Source organism: Phascolarctos cinereus, unplaced genomic scaffold (assembly GCF_003287225.1).
Source record: "Phascolarctos cinereus isolate Bilbo 61053 unplaced genomic scaffold, phaCin_HiC Scaffold_1;HRSCAF=81, whole genome shotgun sequence".
Classification (NCBI taxonomy): Eukaryota; Metazoa; Chordata; class Mammalia; order Diprotodontia; family Phascolarctidae; genus Phascolarctos; species Phascolarctos cinereus.
The window spans coordinates 186336150-186354476 of NW_027555514.1; the positions used below are offsets into that span (position 1 = coordinate 186336150).

The 18327-nt window shown below is 52.7% G+C and overlaps 1 protein-coding gene across 5 annotated transcripts; it reads left to right on the forward strand.

Annotated features, from left to right (window-relative positions):
* Nucleotides 1-4213: 4213 nt before the first annotated feature.
* Nucleotides 4214-17839, forward strand: ATN1 (atrophin 1). 5 transcript variants are annotated; one of them, XM_078155659.1, is made up of 12 exons: nucleotides 4215-4334; nucleotides 5740-5934; nucleotides 8066-8140; nucleotides 8953-9163; nucleotides 9304-9441; nucleotides 9591-9704; nucleotides 11200-13202; nucleotides 13336-13558; nucleotides 14354-15050; nucleotides 16287-16430; nucleotides 16584-16764; nucleotides 17294-17839. In XM_078155659.1, exons 4-12 carry the CDS (start codon nucleotides 9137-9139, stop codon nucleotides 17325-17327), a joined length of 3561 nt encoding a protein of 1186 aa, XP_078011785.1. In that variant the 5' UTR covers nucleotides 4215-4334; nucleotides 5740-5934; nucleotides 8066-8140; nucleotides 8953-9136; the 3' UTR covers nucleotides 17328-17839. The 5 variants fall into 5 exon arrangements, with proteins under 5 accessions (XP_020849901.1, XP_078011785.1, XP_078011781.1 ...); XM_078155655.1 differs by lacking the exon at nucleotides 5740-5934; XM_020994241.2 differs by lacking the exon at nucleotides 5740-5934 and having other exon boundaries at nucleotides 11203-13202.
* Nucleotides 17840-18327: the final 488 nt, after the last annotated feature.

Here is an 18327-nt window from a genome sequence, read left to right on the forward strand (position 1 = left end):
GCCCCCGTGTGTCTGAGAAGTCTGTACCCCACTATCACATATGAAGCAAGTGGGCTGGGGACAGGGAAACAAAGAGCAACAGTGCCTCAAGATGAGAATCCCTGAATAGAGAGGGTGGGGGCAAGTGTGTGTGTGCCAGTCTGAATGTGTGTGAAGGTGGGGAGGGGGAAAGAAGACTGGGTTAGTATGGCCAAGATGGGGTTCAAGAGCTAGAATCCTGAAATGCCCATTACTTCTCAATAATGTACTTCAGAGAGACACTTTGGCCCCGACTGCCCCCTCACTGGGCTCCCATCCAAGCAGGACCACAGCTGACCCCTGGGGTAAAGCATGGAGGACCATACAAGTCCCAAAGCCAGCTGTCTTTTGGGGAATGGGGAAACTCCCTGGGGCCTGGAAGGGGAGTGGGGTGTTGGATTGGGATGTCTGTACATAAATTGAAATATAGGGGAGATTGAATGAAGTCTGAGTCCCTTCAAAAACAGGAGGGATGGATTCCCTAGGGCCTATGAGGATCAGAACACACTCATCAACTATTTCCAATTTTCCTTCTTCATTTCCTAGAGAACACCCCAGACAAGGGGGCCCCAGAGTAAGAGACCTTTTCAATCTAGAGCCCCTATAACGTTCTGTTTTAAGAGGGCGCCTCCCAACCAAGGCCTGGTCTGGTGACCGCTAGAGGGAGACAGGGTTCATGAAACACGAGCTCTGGGGACCAAGGCCTGGAGCGCTCAAGGGAATTCTGAGCTATTGTATAGTCTACGCAGGTTTCCCCCATTACCCTCTCCTTTTCTAGCCTGAAATCGTCTCTTCCCTCACCCTCTTCTATCACCCTGCTGCTGCTGCAAAAAAAAAAAAAGGAAAAAAGGGAAAAAAAGGGGGTCTAGTTCCTAGTGGACAGGGTCTGTTTCCCTCATTGGTTCCCTTCCTGGACCCTCAGCCTGGCCTGGCAGGGGTCACACACCCATCATCCAAATGTTAGGGACTTTGCTGTCTTATTTTCTCTTTCTTAGTCTTTCTGTGTCTTTTGCTTCATATTCTTTTCTCTACCCTTGTCTTAAATAGCTGCCCCTTCCTGTGACTCATTCATTCCTTCTTCACCTCTTAGTTCTCTCTATACTTACTGCCTGTTCCTCATCCATTAGTCACTCCTCTTTTCATCTCTTTGCCCGGCCAACCCTGTCCCTTCTCCACAAGCCTTTCTGTTCCCTCTCTCTCCCAGGTATAAGGGAGGATTGGGTTACTAACTCTGCTCTGCTGGGCCTCCCAGGCCCCTCTCTCCACTTTCCCTTTGTGTGGTTGCTTGGTGACCACTGGCTGGGGGGTGGGGGTGGAGAGAAATGGTGTGAAGGATTGGGGTGGGGGGCTCTTGCAGCTGGTTGAGGGTGGAAGAAAGAAATAACCTAATTTCTCTACAATGTCTACAACCTTAGATGGGTCTCTATCATGCCCCGCCCCCTCCCCACACCCACCACCCAAATGCATTCTTTGCCTGGAGGTAGCTACCATTCTATCCTCCCCTGCCCCACCCCTCTGTGGTCTGTAGAGAAAACCCGAAGACTGAGGAGAAGGCTTGAAGCTGAGACTTGAAGTGGGGTAGGGAAGGCCAAGCCCAGTTTGATGCAGAAAAATGCAGAATTTGGTGGGGACTTAGGGAAGTTGGGTGTATGTAATGGGAGAAGCCCTTCAACATGTAAGGTATGAAGTACTGTCCAAAGGCATAGGACTGAAGGGGAATAGGGGAGAAGGAATATAATTGGATCCCAAAGGAGGGGAAGAAGAAAGAGGAAGAATGAGATTTGAGAGAGAAAATTTGAGTGGGTGAGGGTATACAACCGATTTACTAGATTTGGGACTATTTCCTCGGCTGTGTCCGTATCCCGGCAGTTTGGAATGCTGTCTGACATTTTCAGTCCCACTATCACCACCATCTTTGCCCCCTAGACAAGCCTGGGGAAAGTGGAGAGGACAGAAGTCTGGGGGAGGGGTCCCAGAGTGCATTGTCCTTCCCACCCCAGCAGGCAAAGCTGACCCTGATGGCCAGGAACTGAATATTTTTTGCCTCTGGCGAGGCCTGCTCCCATATATTTTTCTCCTGACTTCCCAACCCTAATCCAGGGAGGAGTAGGGGATTCCAAATCCAGAAACTCCAGGTCCAGCTCTTCTTATTTCCCAGCTACCTCCTCCTCCTTCCCTCCACTTCCCTCTGGCCTTCTCAGTCTCTGCAGCCAAAAAATCACCCAGGGTTTCTAGGTCCTTTGTCCTGGGAGATGGGACAGCTGGGTGTGGGATGGGGGAGATAAACCTGGAGAAGATGGTCGGGAGGGACTGTAGGGATGGAATAGGAGAGTTGTGGTCATGGTGGGGGCATTGGCTGGGAGACCAAGGCAGACAGACTGGCAACAGGGGAAGGGAGACAGAAAGGTTGGGCTCTGAAGGGGTTGAGTGTTGGGGCAATGAAGGGAATGAGGGGAATATTTCCAGGACTACTAGTAAAGGGAAGGGGTTGGTGGTGGGAGGGGCAGAACAGTGGCCGGAGGGTGCTAGAGACATTTCTGGGACTTGAAAATGGTTTTCAGAGTTTGATTCAAAGAGCTGCTTATCCTCCCCTTTTCCTCCCCACCCCCACCCCATTTCTGTCCTTTCTTGTGGCCTGAATGACCTCTGCTGCGGACAGGGTAAGACAGGCCACAAAAAGGGGAGAGGATAGAAGACAGCCAGAACTCAGGGGTGACCCAGTTAGCCACCCTGCCTCCCCTAAAATCTCTACCTTTCCTCACTGACCTCATCTTTCCCCCAAGTTTCACCATCTCCCTCCCAATAACCTCAGATTTTCCCCTTTTCTTACCCTATTTTCCTGTTTCCCCCAACTCCTCAGTCTCCTTGTCTTGCCTCCACTATCCATCGATTTTCTTCCATCATTTTTATATTTCCATCTTACTTATATTGTCCCATCTCCCTTAATAGACCCCTCTAGCTCCCCACCATATTTCTATTATTCTTCCCTTCTCTTCTATTTCCCCTAACTCTCCCTAGGATTCCCGTCTAGCCCCATCTTTTCCTCATTTCCTCTCTGACACTGCTCCTTCATTCTCCCTACCTTACTATCGTATCTCTCCCACACATTTCCCTAATACCCCCCAAATTTATCCCACAGCCCCATCTTTCTCCCACATTGCTGTATCACCCCAAACTTCTCCCCCACCTCCCTCACCGTCCAAACTCTCAGTCTCTTATCTCTTCCTCACATACCCCCCCGTCACCCCCAAACTCCTCCCACCCCCCAATTCCGCCCCCACCTCCTTACCCTCCAAACTCCTCCCACACTCCCCCCATCTCACTCTTACACACTTCATCACCCACCGAACTCCTCTTATACTCTCCTGTTCTCCCCCAACAAACCTCACCCCAAATTTCTCCTACGATCCCCCACTTCTCCCACATCCACTCCTTCGCTGCCCCCCAAACTCCTCCCATGTCTCCCCTACACTCTCATATCTCGCTCACATTCCATCACCCCTAAACTCCTTCCAGACTCCCCCCTTTCTTTCTCCCCCGCCTCGCTCCTTCCCCACTCCCCTGCTCCCCGCTTCTCGCTCTCACCTCCCTCGCGCCCCCCTTCCCGCCCCCCTCCCTCCCTCCTCCTTGCCCCCTCTCTCCCTCTCTCCTCCTTCCCTCCTCTCTCCCTCCTTCTCCTTCTCTTCCTCTCTTCTCCCATCCCCCTCTCTCTTGCTCCCTCCCTTCCCCTCCTCGTCCCTTCGCCTCCCGCTTTCCTGTGCGAGTCTCCGGACGCGCGGCGGAGCCCGCCCGCAGCCCGCGCCGGCCCGGGGGCCTCTCTCTGGGACACATTTTTGGGGGGGTTGGGGAGCAGGATCGGATCCGAGAAAGGGCTCGGGAGGGGGGCGGCGATCGGACCAGAAGAGGGGCGGTAGAGCGGAGGGCGGAGGGGAGGAGAAGCAGGAGGAGGAGGAGGAGGAGGAGGAGGAGGAGAGGGAAGGGCTCGGGCTCGGAGGGGGCCGGGACCCCGGGCCCGGGAAGGCAGCGGTGTCAGCGGCGGCGGGCCCCGGGAGGGGCAGGCTGGGGCCAGCGGGGTCGGGGCCGGGGGAGGCGGCCGCGGGGCGGGGGGGGCGAGGCAAAGTGGGGAGTCAAGGGCGGGGGGCTTCCGAGGGCGGTCGATCGGCCAGGGGGATGGGGGCCGCCCCCGCGGGGGCCCGGAGCCGCCGCCGCGGCGACTGAATCCGGGGCGGGGAAAGAGGGGGATCGGGGCGCCGCCGCCGCCCCCCGGAGCCTTGAGTGCCACCCCAGAGGAGCCTGCCGTCCGGAGCCAGGACCGGGTAAGAGCTGCCGTAGCCCGAGTCCCCAGATCCCCGGTCCCGGGCCTGCTGTTCCCCCTCCCCCGCCACCCCACCCTTGCTCCCCGCACACCCCACCCCCAGTCGCTGCCGCCGGCGTCTCCTCCATTTGTTATTTTCTTCGATTAAGGTTCTCCACCCCCCCTTTCCCCCTCCCCCGCCCATTGCAGGCACTGCCTGTCCGGAGCCTGGGGATGGGCGGGGGGGAACAGAGGTTGCGGGGAGGGGACAGGTTGTGGGGTCCCCGAGAATGCGGGGGTGGGGCAACACAGGATGGGGGGGAATAGGAGAGATGAAAGTGAAAAGAGCTTGGAAATGTCGGGGCTACAGGAAAGGTGGGAGAATCTTGGCGAGGAGACGGGGTCCGGGAGGGGGTTGGGGTGCAAGGGAGAACAGGGAATGCAAGGAGAAAAAACAGGGAAGATGAAGGGGGAAAAAAGGAGTCCGTGGGGTGCAGGGGTGAAGGCACGGGAGGCTGGGGAGAAGGTGGGATAATAGTGATGTATGGGGTGGTTCACACAAGAAGGTCTGAGAACCCCCAAAAAGGTTTTTCAGGGCAGGTAGGTATAGGTAGCAAATGCGGAGGGGGTGTGGTAGGTGGGAAGATGAGAGGTTAAGGATAGGCTAAATAGAGGATAGAATAAGAAAAGGAGTTTGAAGCCTGTAAAAGCTGGAGAAAATCAGAGACTGGAAAGGGGGTAAGGAAAGGGACTCTCTGAGGTCAGGTGTTTTTGGGGGGCCGTGCATGGCTTTGATGCTCAGTCTTCTTTTTTCAGGCTGAAAGTCATCTGTACCTCTATTTTCCTTATTCCAAACACATCTAAGTACAGAGGCATCAGGGTGTGGGGGCAGAATCTCCCCAAAACTGATCAGTAAAGTCAGGGGCAAAGAGGGAAATATCTGGGGTGTGCAGAAGGGACTTCATAGAGAAAGGAAAGCAGGAAGGCAGTGGGAGTACTCATCAGCATAGTAGAGTAGCTCAAGCAAATTGGGTCTTCAGGTATTCAGCCTGTTCTTCCCAGCCCCCAATTCCTCACAGTGCCATCCTGTACCCTCCAGCCATGGTGCAGAGCTTCTTCTATACCACAGCCTTCCAATCTAAAGACCCTTAAGGGACTCATTCTTAATAAGGCCAGACACCTTATGAACCTCTTTCCCTGGAAGGCAGGAGTTTGGGGTGGGCCCAGTGACTTCTTGGTTGTGGCAACTCTGGGAGTATTGGCAGCTAGGCTTCTAGATGAACCCCTGGGGCCTACTCTCAGTGGGACTCCACTGTTGAGTTTCCATGGCAGTGGGGCCTCTAGCTGAGTTTCTTCTTGGTCCAGTAGGGTGGTCATGTTTGTGGGAGACACTTGGTTAGACAACTGTTGGTGGCTTTATTCCTTAGGGTCCTATATTCCCACAAACAACTACCAATAAGGCTAGCCAAATTTTATTCTGGCTGTTGGATTGGGCATCTCCATCTTGGGTAAGGACTCCACAGGAAACATTATCCCCATTCTCCAGCCTTCTGATGATCTCTGTCTGCAGTAAAGGTGGAAAATTTACAGGGACATTCACCATGTTCCTTCTCTAAAGCACAGTGAGTTGATAGCAGATATGCTTTTGCCAAAATCACTTCTACCCTTTTTCTATTGCTTCAGAGACTTCCTCAAGTGGTTCCACAGCTATCCCTCCATTTTCTCATATACCAACTCTGCTTTATCCCAAATATCTCTCTACCTCTTTCCAGGCCAACTCCACAATGATTTTCTCCCTTATTAGTCCTTCTACCTGCCATCTCATTGACTCCATACTGATGGCCTCACCATTTTTCCACCTTTGCCAGGTGAGAATGTCCTTTGTAAGAGCAACAGGAAGTGAGATGGTAGGGTTATTTGTAGGTCAAAAAACCCTGGCCAATGTTTGGTCTTCACATAGAGGTCACATTGTCATTGGAAGGTTGCTCTAAGTGTTGGTTTAAGTTGTCACTCCTGTACAGCCTGGCAGAGCAATGGATTTTAGGCCAAGGGTCCTTGAAGTCTTCACACCAGGCTCTCCTAGACTGGTACCTGGCTTGATTTTATATATATACATATATATATCTATATCTTTCTATCTATCTATCTACATATGCATCTTTTTGGCAAGACAATTGGGATTGAGTGACTTGCCCAGGGTCACATAGCTAGTAAGTGTCAAGTGTCTGGTCCGAGACCACATTTGAACTCGGGTCCTCCTGACTCCAGGGCTGGTGCTCTATTCACTGTGCCTACTAGCTGCCCCCTTAATTCTATATTCTTGATCCCCTTTCCTCATTGATTCCTCAGGTTTTCCTGTTCCCCTTTCAAAGTTTCTTTGCCTTTACTCATTTCTCTCTCTGTGCTACCCCATCTCTGGTCTTACTGCTTCACCTCTGAATGTCCTTCCCCTCTCTCTGCCCAGGTGACTATCTGCTAGGAAAGAAGTGACTCTACTATTTGATGCTTAGAAAAAAAGAGGCTCTTATGTATTGAACACCCCCTACCACTTATCCAACCGAAGAAACTTTTGGATGCCCCAATCAGGCAGTAATGTTTCTCCTTAGTGACTTATTTTCCTCTTCAAGGCTGCTCTTGGTATTTACTCATTTTAACTTGATTTATTTGTATAAACATAGGGATGAGGACCCACACTAGTGCTACCTCTACCTAATTTGGGGATTCAGGGAATAAGTTATAGTAGTAGTAGGTCATGAACAGAAACACCAAGAGAGATGGGACCATCTAGAGAATGGAGCTGACATCTGGCAAAGACAAGATGGACACATTCATCTTTGTAGTAGTTTTGTGTTGAAATTTCCTACCCCCACATTGTATCTGATTTATATTTTCTAGGTTGATACCTAGTATTCTGAAAATCATAAACAACATCTAAATGTTAATTGGCAAGAGTACAGGTGAGGAAAGTATAATCTAGTAGCCAAAGCACCAGATGATGGTGTTATGTGACCTTGGGCAAATCATGTATCCTTCCTAGGCCTCTTTCCCCATCTGTAAAATGAGACGAATCATTTCCATTCCTCCAGGTCTTAAAAGGATAGAGTGAAACTGACTGAAAGAACATCTGTTAAGTAGGTGCTCTGTCTAGCATCTAGTTTTTTGGGCCAAGATGTTATGGGAGTTTAAAGATATTGTTAACTTTGCCACAAAGTCTTGGCTGGGTGGGTAACTTCACTTTGTGGCCTTTCATAGGGGCCAGCAACCTCATGGAAAAGAAAATAATTTCACTGAATTCAGAAAGGCTTCCTTCCTTTCTATTTCCTTCAGGCAATGGGCCAGAAGGTCAATGGCATAGATTGAGCATCCACTCTTAAATCCTGTACTTTGAATGACAGGATAATTGACATTTATACACCTTGAGATTTCAAAGCACATTAGCCTTTGAGGCAGATGGTGCAAGTATTATGATGCCCATTTTACAGATGAAGAAAATGACGCTGGGAGGTTAAGTGCTTGTGGTCACATAGCTAGCAACTGATGACACTGGAATGTTGCGAAAGATCTTATGAGGGAGATAGGCTACATACACTTAGGGGAGGAAATGTAACTAAAAACAGTGGTAAGTGAAAAAATAAAAATAAAATTGTTGTGGAACTATGTGTATTCAAATATTGGAAGGCTTTGTATTGGTTATGAGATTTAGAGCTGGAAGAAACTATAGGGGCCATTGAGATGAACTTCCTTTTTTCACAGATGAGGAAACTGAGGCAGACAGAGGTTAAGTGACTTGCCAGGGTCACACAGCTAGTGTCTGAAGCAGGTGGAAAGGTATGATCTATTTTTATGGGTATGCAGACTTATTCTGACCCCTCAATTGCTCAATTAAAAACATGCACTACTGGCCGTTGCCATGAGAGGAACTCGGCAGTGGAGAATGGATTCATTTCAGCTCAAATATGACTAAGCATAGGGGCTGATAAAATGCAATATAACGACATAAGGGTCCGAGACCTGTGATCAGGGTCTGGGCCCATGAATACCTATATCTAGAAGGGTATAAAAGATCTATCTGTTGCTGCCTCCTCCCCCCAATAAAGCAGCTGTTTTTTACTTCCTCTCTGGCTTTGGGAATACTAAGGGTCCAGAGATGAAATAGTTTTAGAAACTCACTTTGGAATTCCATCAGGTCCCTTTTTTTTTTTCTAGCCAGCATCATCCCTTCACGCCCTACTGACTACAGGTTCCTTCACACTTCTTTAGGGAGTGTGAAGAACTAGGTCAGTCCTATGGACTGGTGTTTCCTGCTTCAAAGTAGTTTCTTTGATATCTGAAGATTGATGCCATCACGTGCCTCCCTCACTTATAGGCATGCTATGGTTGTTCCTTTTGTCTCATAGCAGATCATGGTGGTTTCATGTCTATCCATCAGGGTCTCTTTATGAAGTGCAAGGATGTTCATGTGTACATACTTGTCGCAGTTCATCTATTACCCTAAAATAGTTACCATTAGTATGAAGCCTAAGCAGTCCTTTTTCAGACAAATGAGATTTTCTCATGGTTAGACCAGTTGGGTTCCTCTTCAGGATCCAGGTCTTCTTTCTGTGGTTTTGATGGCTTTTTTTTCCTCCCCTGTCTGGCAGGCCCTGTTGGAGAGATTCTAGGAGCATTCTTATTCTGAGACTCAGTCTTTGGTGCCTAACACTTGAACCCTGGGAGGGCCTGCTTCCTGTTCAGGCCTAAACTGTGGGGAAGTTGGGGGTAAAACAGCCATTTATGTATTCAGCCACCCAGGCAGAGGAGAATGGGGTCTCCACAGCCTGAAGAATGAAGACTCGACAGAACAAAGATTCAGTGAGTGACGCCTGAACCAGGGGTGTGAAAGTAAAGGAACTAGGAAGCATGAGTTTAGGGGTCAGGGAGGAAGGTTTGGGTTATGGGAATAAGGTAAGGGGAGAGGCAAGGAATTTAACCTGGGCCCTCCTCTCCATAAGATGTCAATGAGGAGTGGACGGAAGAAAGAGGCCCCTGGGCCAAGGGAAGAGCTGAGGTTGAGGGGCCGGGCCTCCCCTGGTGGGGTCAGTACCTCCAGCAGTGATGGCAAAGCTGAGAAATCCAGGCAGACTGCCAAGGTATTCTGTCCCTGGGGCCCTCTTGTTGCTGAGGGGAGGTGGGAGGGAGGTGCTCTTTTCTGGCAAAGGGGAGGAGTCAGAGCATGGGACTTGTAAGGTATAACACAGAAAGGCAATTAGGGGATCTGAGAAGTCTCTCTCTTCAACAGAAGGCTCGAGTAGAGGAGTGTTCCACCCCAAAGACCAGCAAGCAGGGTCGTAATGAGGAGATCTCAGAGAGTGAAGGCGAGGAGACCAGTGCACCTAAGAAGACCAAAACTGAGGTAGGAGTCCACCTGCCATCATTTCTCCCATTATCTAACCCTAGCCAGACTTCTTTCTCTTCTTGGTCCTTTCTGGTTGTCATGAGGAACAGTCAACAAGATTTAATCCAGGGATGGCTAGGTGGCGCAGTGGATAAAGCTCTGGCCTTGGAGTCAGGAAGGACCTGAGTTCAAATCTGGTCTCAGATACTTGACACTTAGTAGCTGTGTGACCCTAGGCAAGTCACTTAACCCCAAATGCCTCACCAAAAAAAAAGATTTAATCTAACAAATATTTATTAAATCCTTTTATGTTCCAGGCAGTTGAGATACAAAATTTAAAAAAAAAGTCCCTGCACCTTTGGTAGCATGGAGGGAGGAACACATTTACAAAAAGTGTAATACAATGAAGATTTGAGAGGGGAAAAGCACAAACTGGTGGTGTCAGGAAGGAGATAGCACCAGAATTGAGCCTTGAGGTAGAAAAAAACTTCTCAGAGGAAGAAATGAAGAATACACTTGAGAGGTAGAAGATAAGTGACAAAAGGGAACCTAGATAGCAACCCTTACCAGCCAGGGCCCCCCGCTTGTTCGTCAGGTCCAAACTCTTTCCTTGGGGAATGGGGGGGTGGGGATGGGGTGGTAGGGTTTTAGATTGGGAGGCCTTCCTATGAGAAATAAGAAAATATTTAAAAGGTGCTCTTTCAAACTTAGGGGAATGGTGTTGGACTGACAAACTCTAGAGGGGATCATTAATCAACAAGTATTTACTTGCCTACTGTATGTCATACCCTGTATTAGGAATTCAATGAAACCATCTTTATTCTCAAGGGGCTCACGTTCTAGATAAATATTAAATACAAGGTAATTTTGAAAGGTGGGCAACTAGCAGTTGGGAGGATCAGGACAGGCTTTGTGTAGAAGGTTTGATTCTAGAAGTTCAAGTCTATGAGGTAGAAGTGAGAAGGGAGCATTTACCAGTGCATAGAGAACAGCCAGTGTAAAGAAAAGGGGAACAGGGAAGGGGATGAGTGGGGATGAGTATTTATATAGTCTATTGTGTGCCAGGCACTGTGATAAGTACTTTTACAAATGGCTCATTTGATCCTTATAACCACTCTGGTAGGTAGGTAGGTGCTGTTACCATCTCTATTTTACAATTGAGGAAACCGAAACAGGCAGAAGTTGAATGACTTGTCCAGGGTCATGTAACTAGTAAGTGTCTAAGGCCAGATTTGAACTTAGGTTGATTGCTGACCCAGTGCTCTCTCTTGGTAAGACACAAGAGATTCGAGATGAAGTGACATATAAGAGGAGGAGAGGCCAGCTGAGTTATTAGATAGATCTAAGTGTAGGAGTAATGTACCAAGAGCTACATTAGGTACCAAGACTGAAGTGGGTAAGGAATGCAAGAGAATGAATATGGTTAGTAAAAAAGTGGATAGAGCATCTGGGGGATATTTGAGAATAGGCAACTGAAGGACAGTTGATATTGGGTAACCTCCTCCCTTCCTAGCAGGAGCTCCCACGGCCACAGTCACCCTCTGATCTAGATAGCCTGGATGGTCGAAGTTTGAATGATGATGCCAGCAGTGACCCAAGGGACATTGACCAGGACAACCGAAGCACATCTCCTAGCATCTACAGCCCTGGAAGTGTGGAAAATGATTCTGACTCATCTTCTGGCTTATCCCAGGGTCCTGCCCACCCTTATCATCCACCCCCCCTCTTCCCACCCTCTCCCCTACCCCCAGATAGCAACCCCCGCCCTCCAGAGCCTGGCTTTGAACCTCATTCCTCAGTGCCGGCCACTGACTACCACTCTACCATGGAGTCCCCAGGCCCTCGGATGTTCCAGGCCCCACCTGGACCCCCACCTCATTCACAGCTCTATTCTGGAGGGTCTGGGGGGGGCATCTTGTCTGGGCCCCCATTAGGTCCCAAGGGGGGAGGGGCTGCCCCTCCTGTGGGGCCTCCTAGTGGGCCTAAGCAACATCCTCCACCCACTACCCCCATTTCCCTATCTGGCCCTGGAGCCGGTGGACCACCTCCTAAGCCACCTCCCACCCCTGGTGGGGTGGGTAACCCACCTCCAGCTCCTCCAGCTCCATTTCCCCACGTGGCACCCAACCTCCCCCCCCCACCTGCCCTTCGGCCCCTCAATAATGCCCCTGCCTCATCTCCTGGCCTTGGGGTCCAGCCACTGCCCGGGCACCTCCCTTCCCCCCATGCTATGGGGCAAGGCATGGGAGGCCTACCCCCCGGCCCAGATAAAGGCGCTAGCCTGGCTCCCTCGCCCCACCCCATCCCTCCAGTCTCTTCCTCCACCCCAGCCCCTCCGTTGAGGTATCCTTATGCCTCCTCCTGCAGCTCAGCTGCAGCTTCTTCCAGTTCATCCTCTTCCTCCTCGGGCCCCCAGTACCCGGCCTCCCAAGCACTGCCCAGCTACCCGCACTCCTTCCCACCGCCCACGAGCCTCTCGGTGTCCAGCCAGCCCCCCAAGTACACCCAGCCCTCCCTGCCTTCCCAGGCCGTGTGGAGCCAGGGCCCCCCTCCTCCCCCCTACGGCCGGCTCCTGGCCAACAGCGGCAACGCCCACCCGGCCCCCTTCCCCGCGCCCAGCTCGGGTCAGGCCGGCGGTCACCCCCCAGGCCCTCCAGCACACCATCACCACCAGCAGCAGCAGCAGCAGGGCCCACCGCCCCCCCAGCAGCAGCAGGCCCCGCAGCAGCATCCGCCTGGGGGCACAGCGGCCCCGGCCACCCCCGGGCCCTACCAGCACGGCCTCGAAGGCGGCGCCCACCACAGCCACCCCTATTCCCTGTCCCCGTCCCTGGGCCCCCTGCGGCCTTTCGCACCCGGGACGGCGCACCTGCCCCCGCCCCACGGCCAGGGCCCGGGTCCCTACAGTAGCCAGGCTGGCCCGGGCAGCGGGGCCGCCGTCACAGCCGCCTCATCCTCGTCTTCCTCCTCATCCTCGTCCTCGTCGCAAGGGCCCTACCCTTGCTCCCACGCGTCGCCCTCCCAGGGCCCCGCCGGGGCCGCCCCATACTCCTTCCCGCCGGTCACCTCGGCCTCGGCCACGCTCTCCACGGTCATTGCCACCGTGGCCTCGTCTCCGGCCGGCTACAAGACGGCCTCGCCGCCCGGCCCGCCGGCCTACACGAAGCGGGCCCAGTCCCCGGGGGCCTACAAGACCGCCACGCCGCCGGGCTACAAGCCAGGCTCTCCCCCGGCTTTCCGCACGGGGACCCCACCGGGCTACCGCGGGGCCTCGCCTCCCGCCGGCCCCGGGGCCTTCAAGCCGGGCTCCCCGGCCGTGGGGCCGCTGGGCCTGCCCGCACTGCCCCCGGGCCCGGGCGCTGCCTCGGCCGCCGCGCCCCCACTCAGCGCGGCCCAGATCAAGCAGGAGCCGGCCGAGGACTACGAGGCCCCCGAGAGCCCCGCGCCCCCCGCCCGAAGCCCCTCGCCGGCACCCAAGGTGGTGGACGTGCCCAGCCACGCCAGCCAGTCGGCCCGGTGAGCGGCGGGGGCGGGGGCCGCGGTGGGCCGGGGGTACAGGAGAGGGGATGTCTGATGGGGGGAGGGACACCCTGGAAAGTGGTTGGGGGCTAAGTCGCGCGCGCACGCGCGTCTTCCCACCGCTGAACAGGTTCAACAAGCACCTGGACCGCGGCTTTAACTCGTGCGCGCGCAGCGACCTGTACTTCGTGCCGCTCGAGGGCTCCAAGCTCGCCAAGAAGCGCGCGGACCTGGTGGAGAAGGTGCGGCGCGAGGCCGAGCAGCGGGCGCGCGAGGAAAAGGAGCGCGAGCGGGAGCGGGAGCGCGAGAAGGAGCGCGAACGCGAGAAGGAGCGCGAGCTCGAACGCAGCGTGGTCAGTGGCTCACGCCCACCGAGGGCTCCCTCCTTCCTTGCCCGAGGTGGGGGGGAGGGGGAGGGCGCCGGAGTCACACCGCCATCTGCAGGGGAGGAGGAACCATTGCAACTTGGGAGATTGTGAAGGAAGTCTTTTCTTGAGGGTGGGTTGGACCTGACAATCTACTCAATAGAAGTGACGTTCATAGGGTAATAGCAATAATAATAGTATTTATATAGCTTTACGCATTTCAACTCATTTGATCCTCAACGACCTTGTGAGATGGGTTGTTATCCCCATTTTACAGATGAACAAACAGGGTCACACAGCTAGTAAATGTCTGAGGCAGAATACCAATTCAGGCTTGATTCCAAGGCCTGCAACTCTATCCACTGGGCCACTTAACTTCCTCTTAATTAGTTGTACATAGAACACATTTCTCACAACAATCCGGTGAAATAGGCTGCACCTATAGTATTACTATCAGTATATCTATACTATATAGTATATACTATATGTACTATATAGTATCACTATAGTATTACTAGTAATACTATCAGCTCCAATTTACAGATTAGAAAACTGATGCTCAGTCAGGCCATGCTGATAGTATGGGAGCCAGAACAGAACACCACATCTTCCTTGACTGCTTTTGATAGCATAAGCTAACTTGGTATACCTTCACTGGGGATTGAGATTTCTAAGGATATAAGACAGGGAAGGAGTTTGGGAATTTGTCATCTCCTTGCCAGAAAGCGTAGGCAGTCTCAGTGTCCCTCTGTCACCTTACTTCTTTATCTTCTTCCTCTACAGAAGCTGGTTCAGGAGGGCCGAGCCCCAGTGGAGTGCCCATCACTGGGCCCTATGCCCCACCGCCCACCGTTCGAGCCTGGAAGTGCAGTGGCCACTGTGCCCCCTTACCTGGGGCCTGACACTCCTGCCCTCCGCACACTCAGCGAGTATGCTCGGCCCCATGTCATGTCTCCTGGTAATCGTAACCATCCCTTCTATGTGCCCCTGGGTGCAGTGGACCCAGGGCTCTTGGGCTATAACGTCCCAGCCCTCTATAGCAGTGACCCAGCTGCCCGAGAACGAGAGCGAGAAGCCCGGGAACGTGACCTTCGAGATCGCCTCAAGCCTGGCTTTGAGGTGAAGCCTGGAGAGCTGGAGCCCCTGCATGGGGTCCCTGGGCCAGGCTTGGATCCCTTCCCTCGGCATGGGGGTCTGGCCTTGCAACCTGCCCCACCTGGCCTGCACCCTTTCCCCTTCCACCCAGGCCTAGGGCCTCTAGAGCGTGAGCGTCTGGCACTGGCAGCTGGACCAGCCCTTCGGCCGGACATGTCATATGCAGAGCGGTTAGCAGCTGAAAGGCAGCATGCAGAGAGGGTGGCAGCCCTAGGCAATGACCCCCTGGCCCGGCTGCAGATGCTCAATGTGACTCCCCATCACCACCAGCACTCCCACATCCACTCCCACCTGCATCTGCACCAGCAGGATGCCATCCATGCAGGTGAGGACTTTACTCCATCTAGTTTGTGCTCTTCCCCTACATCACCTCCTGCCCAAGCAGTAAACATCTCTCTAAACTAACCTTCTCTACCCTTTTCCATCATGGTTCTCTCTCCTTGTTTTCTCCCACTCTATCTAGTTACCCTCCATGTCTAGTTCCCAGCCTTCTCCTCCTGGTCTCATTCCCCATCCCATACTCCTCTATAATTTATCCTGTTAATCTCTCCCATATTCTGCCTGCATCTGTAAGGGCAATCCCATACAGGAGTTTCACTTAGCCACTTTTATAAGCTCTCACATCCTCACTTGCTGGTGGGAATTCAACTTTTTTCCCCCATTTGTTATTTTTATATCTTTTAGTGATATACTTTTATTTTTGTAACTCTTCCCAATAACACATTTCCCCCCCCAACAGAATCCTCCCTTATAACAAATAATTGCCATAAAAGCAAAACAAATCAATACATTGACCATGACTGAAAACATATACCTTATTCAAACTCTTCTGAGAGTCTGGAGGCATATCTTACTGGCTAACATGCCTTACTCTGAAATTACTGTTAATTCCCATGGTTTCTTCCCATTCTGTTCTCCTTTCTGTCAATTAGTCAACAAGCTTTGATCAAACACCCACAGTGTACCAAACTAGGGATACAGATATAAAAGTGAGACAGTACCTATCCCATGTATTCTCCAGAATATTGAACATACCAGAAAACCTTTCCACCAAGGTCCCTTCTCTCTCCCACCCTTTTTCCCAAGATTATCAGTGCTTCTGGGGGAAAGTCCCTGTGGTTAGTGTTATAGATAAGAGTGAGATTCCTATGTTTTCTTCACTTGCTTCCTGCTGTCTCATCCTGTGCCCTGGGATGCAGCCCATGACCCAGCCCAGGCCCTCATTCCCTCCAGCCCATCCATTGCCTGTAAACATTGTCCTGACACCCTATCCTGCCTAAGTCCATTTTCTAATCCCGCCCCTTTTCTATTCTTTCACCCTATTCTCATCTCCCAGAGGTAAAGCCTCTGGGTGTAGTTCTCTCTCCCTTTGCTCAAACCCACCAGTCAGTCTTGCTTTCCTGGCCTCTTCATTAACATACCTCCTCTTCTAGTTAGTGACCTTTGATTTTTCCAAGCCTCAACTCTTCCTTTCTAGCTTTACCCCCCACCCGACCCTTCTTGGATCTGTTGACTTCATTTGGCTCAGGCTCTGACCCTCCTCTCTTCCCTGTGCCTCCAGCCTCTGCCTCTGTGCATCCTCTTATTGACCCTCTGGCCTCAGGGTCCCATCTTACCCGGATCCCCTACCCAGCTGGGACCCTCCCGAACCCCCTCCTGCCTCACCCCCTGCATGAGAATGAGGTTCTCCGTCACCAGCTCTTCGGTAAGGATGGTGGATAGGGAGGAGGGAGAGGAACGTCAAGGAAGAGCTAAGGGGAGGGAAGAAGAAGTGCTTGGAGGAGATGGGGGAGGGCGGTGCTGGGGCAAGCCAGCTGATCCACGTTCCCTGTTCTGCCTCGCAATTTCGGGTCTCCAGCCACCCCTTATCGGGACCTGCCAGCCTCACTCTCAGCTCCCATGTCAGCAGCCCATCAGCTGCAGGCCATGCATGCCCAATCTGCTGAATTGCAGCGCCTGGCCCTGGAGCAGCAGCAGTGGTTACATGCGCACCACCCCCTACACAGTGTGCCGCTGCCTGCCCAGGAGGACTACTACAGGTACACAGTGTGAAGCCAGACCCGAACCAGGGGCTGGGCCATGGGGGTGGCTGGGACTGAGGCTCCCTGGCTTGGGATGGAGGTGAGGGACCCCTGGCTTCCCAAGCCTGGAGAGCAGCAGGATGGTGACCAAGAATGGGGCTGTCAAGTCAACAAACCATTTTTAAAGTGCTCACTACGTTCCATAAACTGTGCTAAGCGCAGGGATACACAGCGGCCAAAACAGTCCTTAACCTCAGAGGAGGTCACATTCACAGGCCTTGCAAACAAGTCTGTGATTTATTAGCTCTCTCCCAGCAAGGGTTCTAGTGTGAATGAACCCCCAGAAACGATTCTGTCCTCACAAGAGCTGCCAGTCTTGATCCTGCCCTAGTCTGTCTAGAGCACGGTCCCCCCCCATTCCTTCCAGCATGGCATCTGGATCTCCTGATCCACCCCTCAACTCACACCCCACACAACCCGAGGGTAAAACATTGTCTTCTCTCCTTCCTTCCTTCCCTCTCCTGTTCCTTTCCCTACCCCATTTCAGTCATCTGAAGAAGGAAAACGACAAGCCTCTGTAGAGCACCAGCTGTATACCCTTGTGATGGGACCAGCGGGAGGGAAGGAGAGCCTTCTCTGGCATAGCCAGGCAGTGCCAGAGCCCCCCCTGAGGAAAATGAAGCGGCCCAGCCCAGAGAGAAGACAGAAGTGGGGGGCGCTGGATGAGGCAGGGGTACTGGGGAGATAAGTGTGGTGAGAAGCAAAAGCGCACAGCAGCACGGGCCGGGATTCCCCTTCCTTGTTTCTCCTGCCCCTCCCAGCGTTCTGGGGGGGAGCAGTTGCCCCCTCCTCCCTTCCCCCTACCTTGGTGTGATTATTTCATCTGTTAGATGTGGCTGTTTTGCGTAGCGTCGTGTGCTGCCCCCGCCCCTCCCCCCAACCTGTGTGCGGCGCGCCTCCCCTGTTGTATACCCCCCACAATTCCTCCCCCACATTAATAATTTATATATATATAAATATCTATATGCCACTCTTTAAAAAAAAAGGGCCCCAACCAAAACCAAACAACAACAAAAAAATCCTCACAATCCCCCAGGATGACTAAGACTGGTTTATTTGAGGGGGTGGGGGTGGGGTGACAGGCTGTCACGTGGGAGGAGACTGGCCATCCGACGGTGCTGAAGGTGGGGACCTGTGGGGAAGGGGTAGCGTTGCCAGATTCCTTCTTCTCCAAAAAAAGTCACTTTGAGAGCTCTTTCTGCCTGCCTAGGTGAGGGCTGAAGGAACTGGGGAGAATAATTAGGTCAGCAGAGGCCTGGTTGGAGGTCTTCAGATGACCATCCGCTCTTCTTTACTTTTGACTTTTCTCAAAAATGCAAGTACCTCTGGTTTACAGACCCCAGAAGGTAATTGGTTCCTGACCGTGGCAATGCCTGTATTCCCACACTACCCAAGACCCCTGGGGGTGAAGGGTATCGGGCTTTCCCCGCAGAAAATCACCAAGGCAGGCTTGTGGAATGGGGGCGGGGGAAAGGCCCCGAAGCCCCAAAGTCCATGGCAAAGGATCCCCCCTTGGACTGG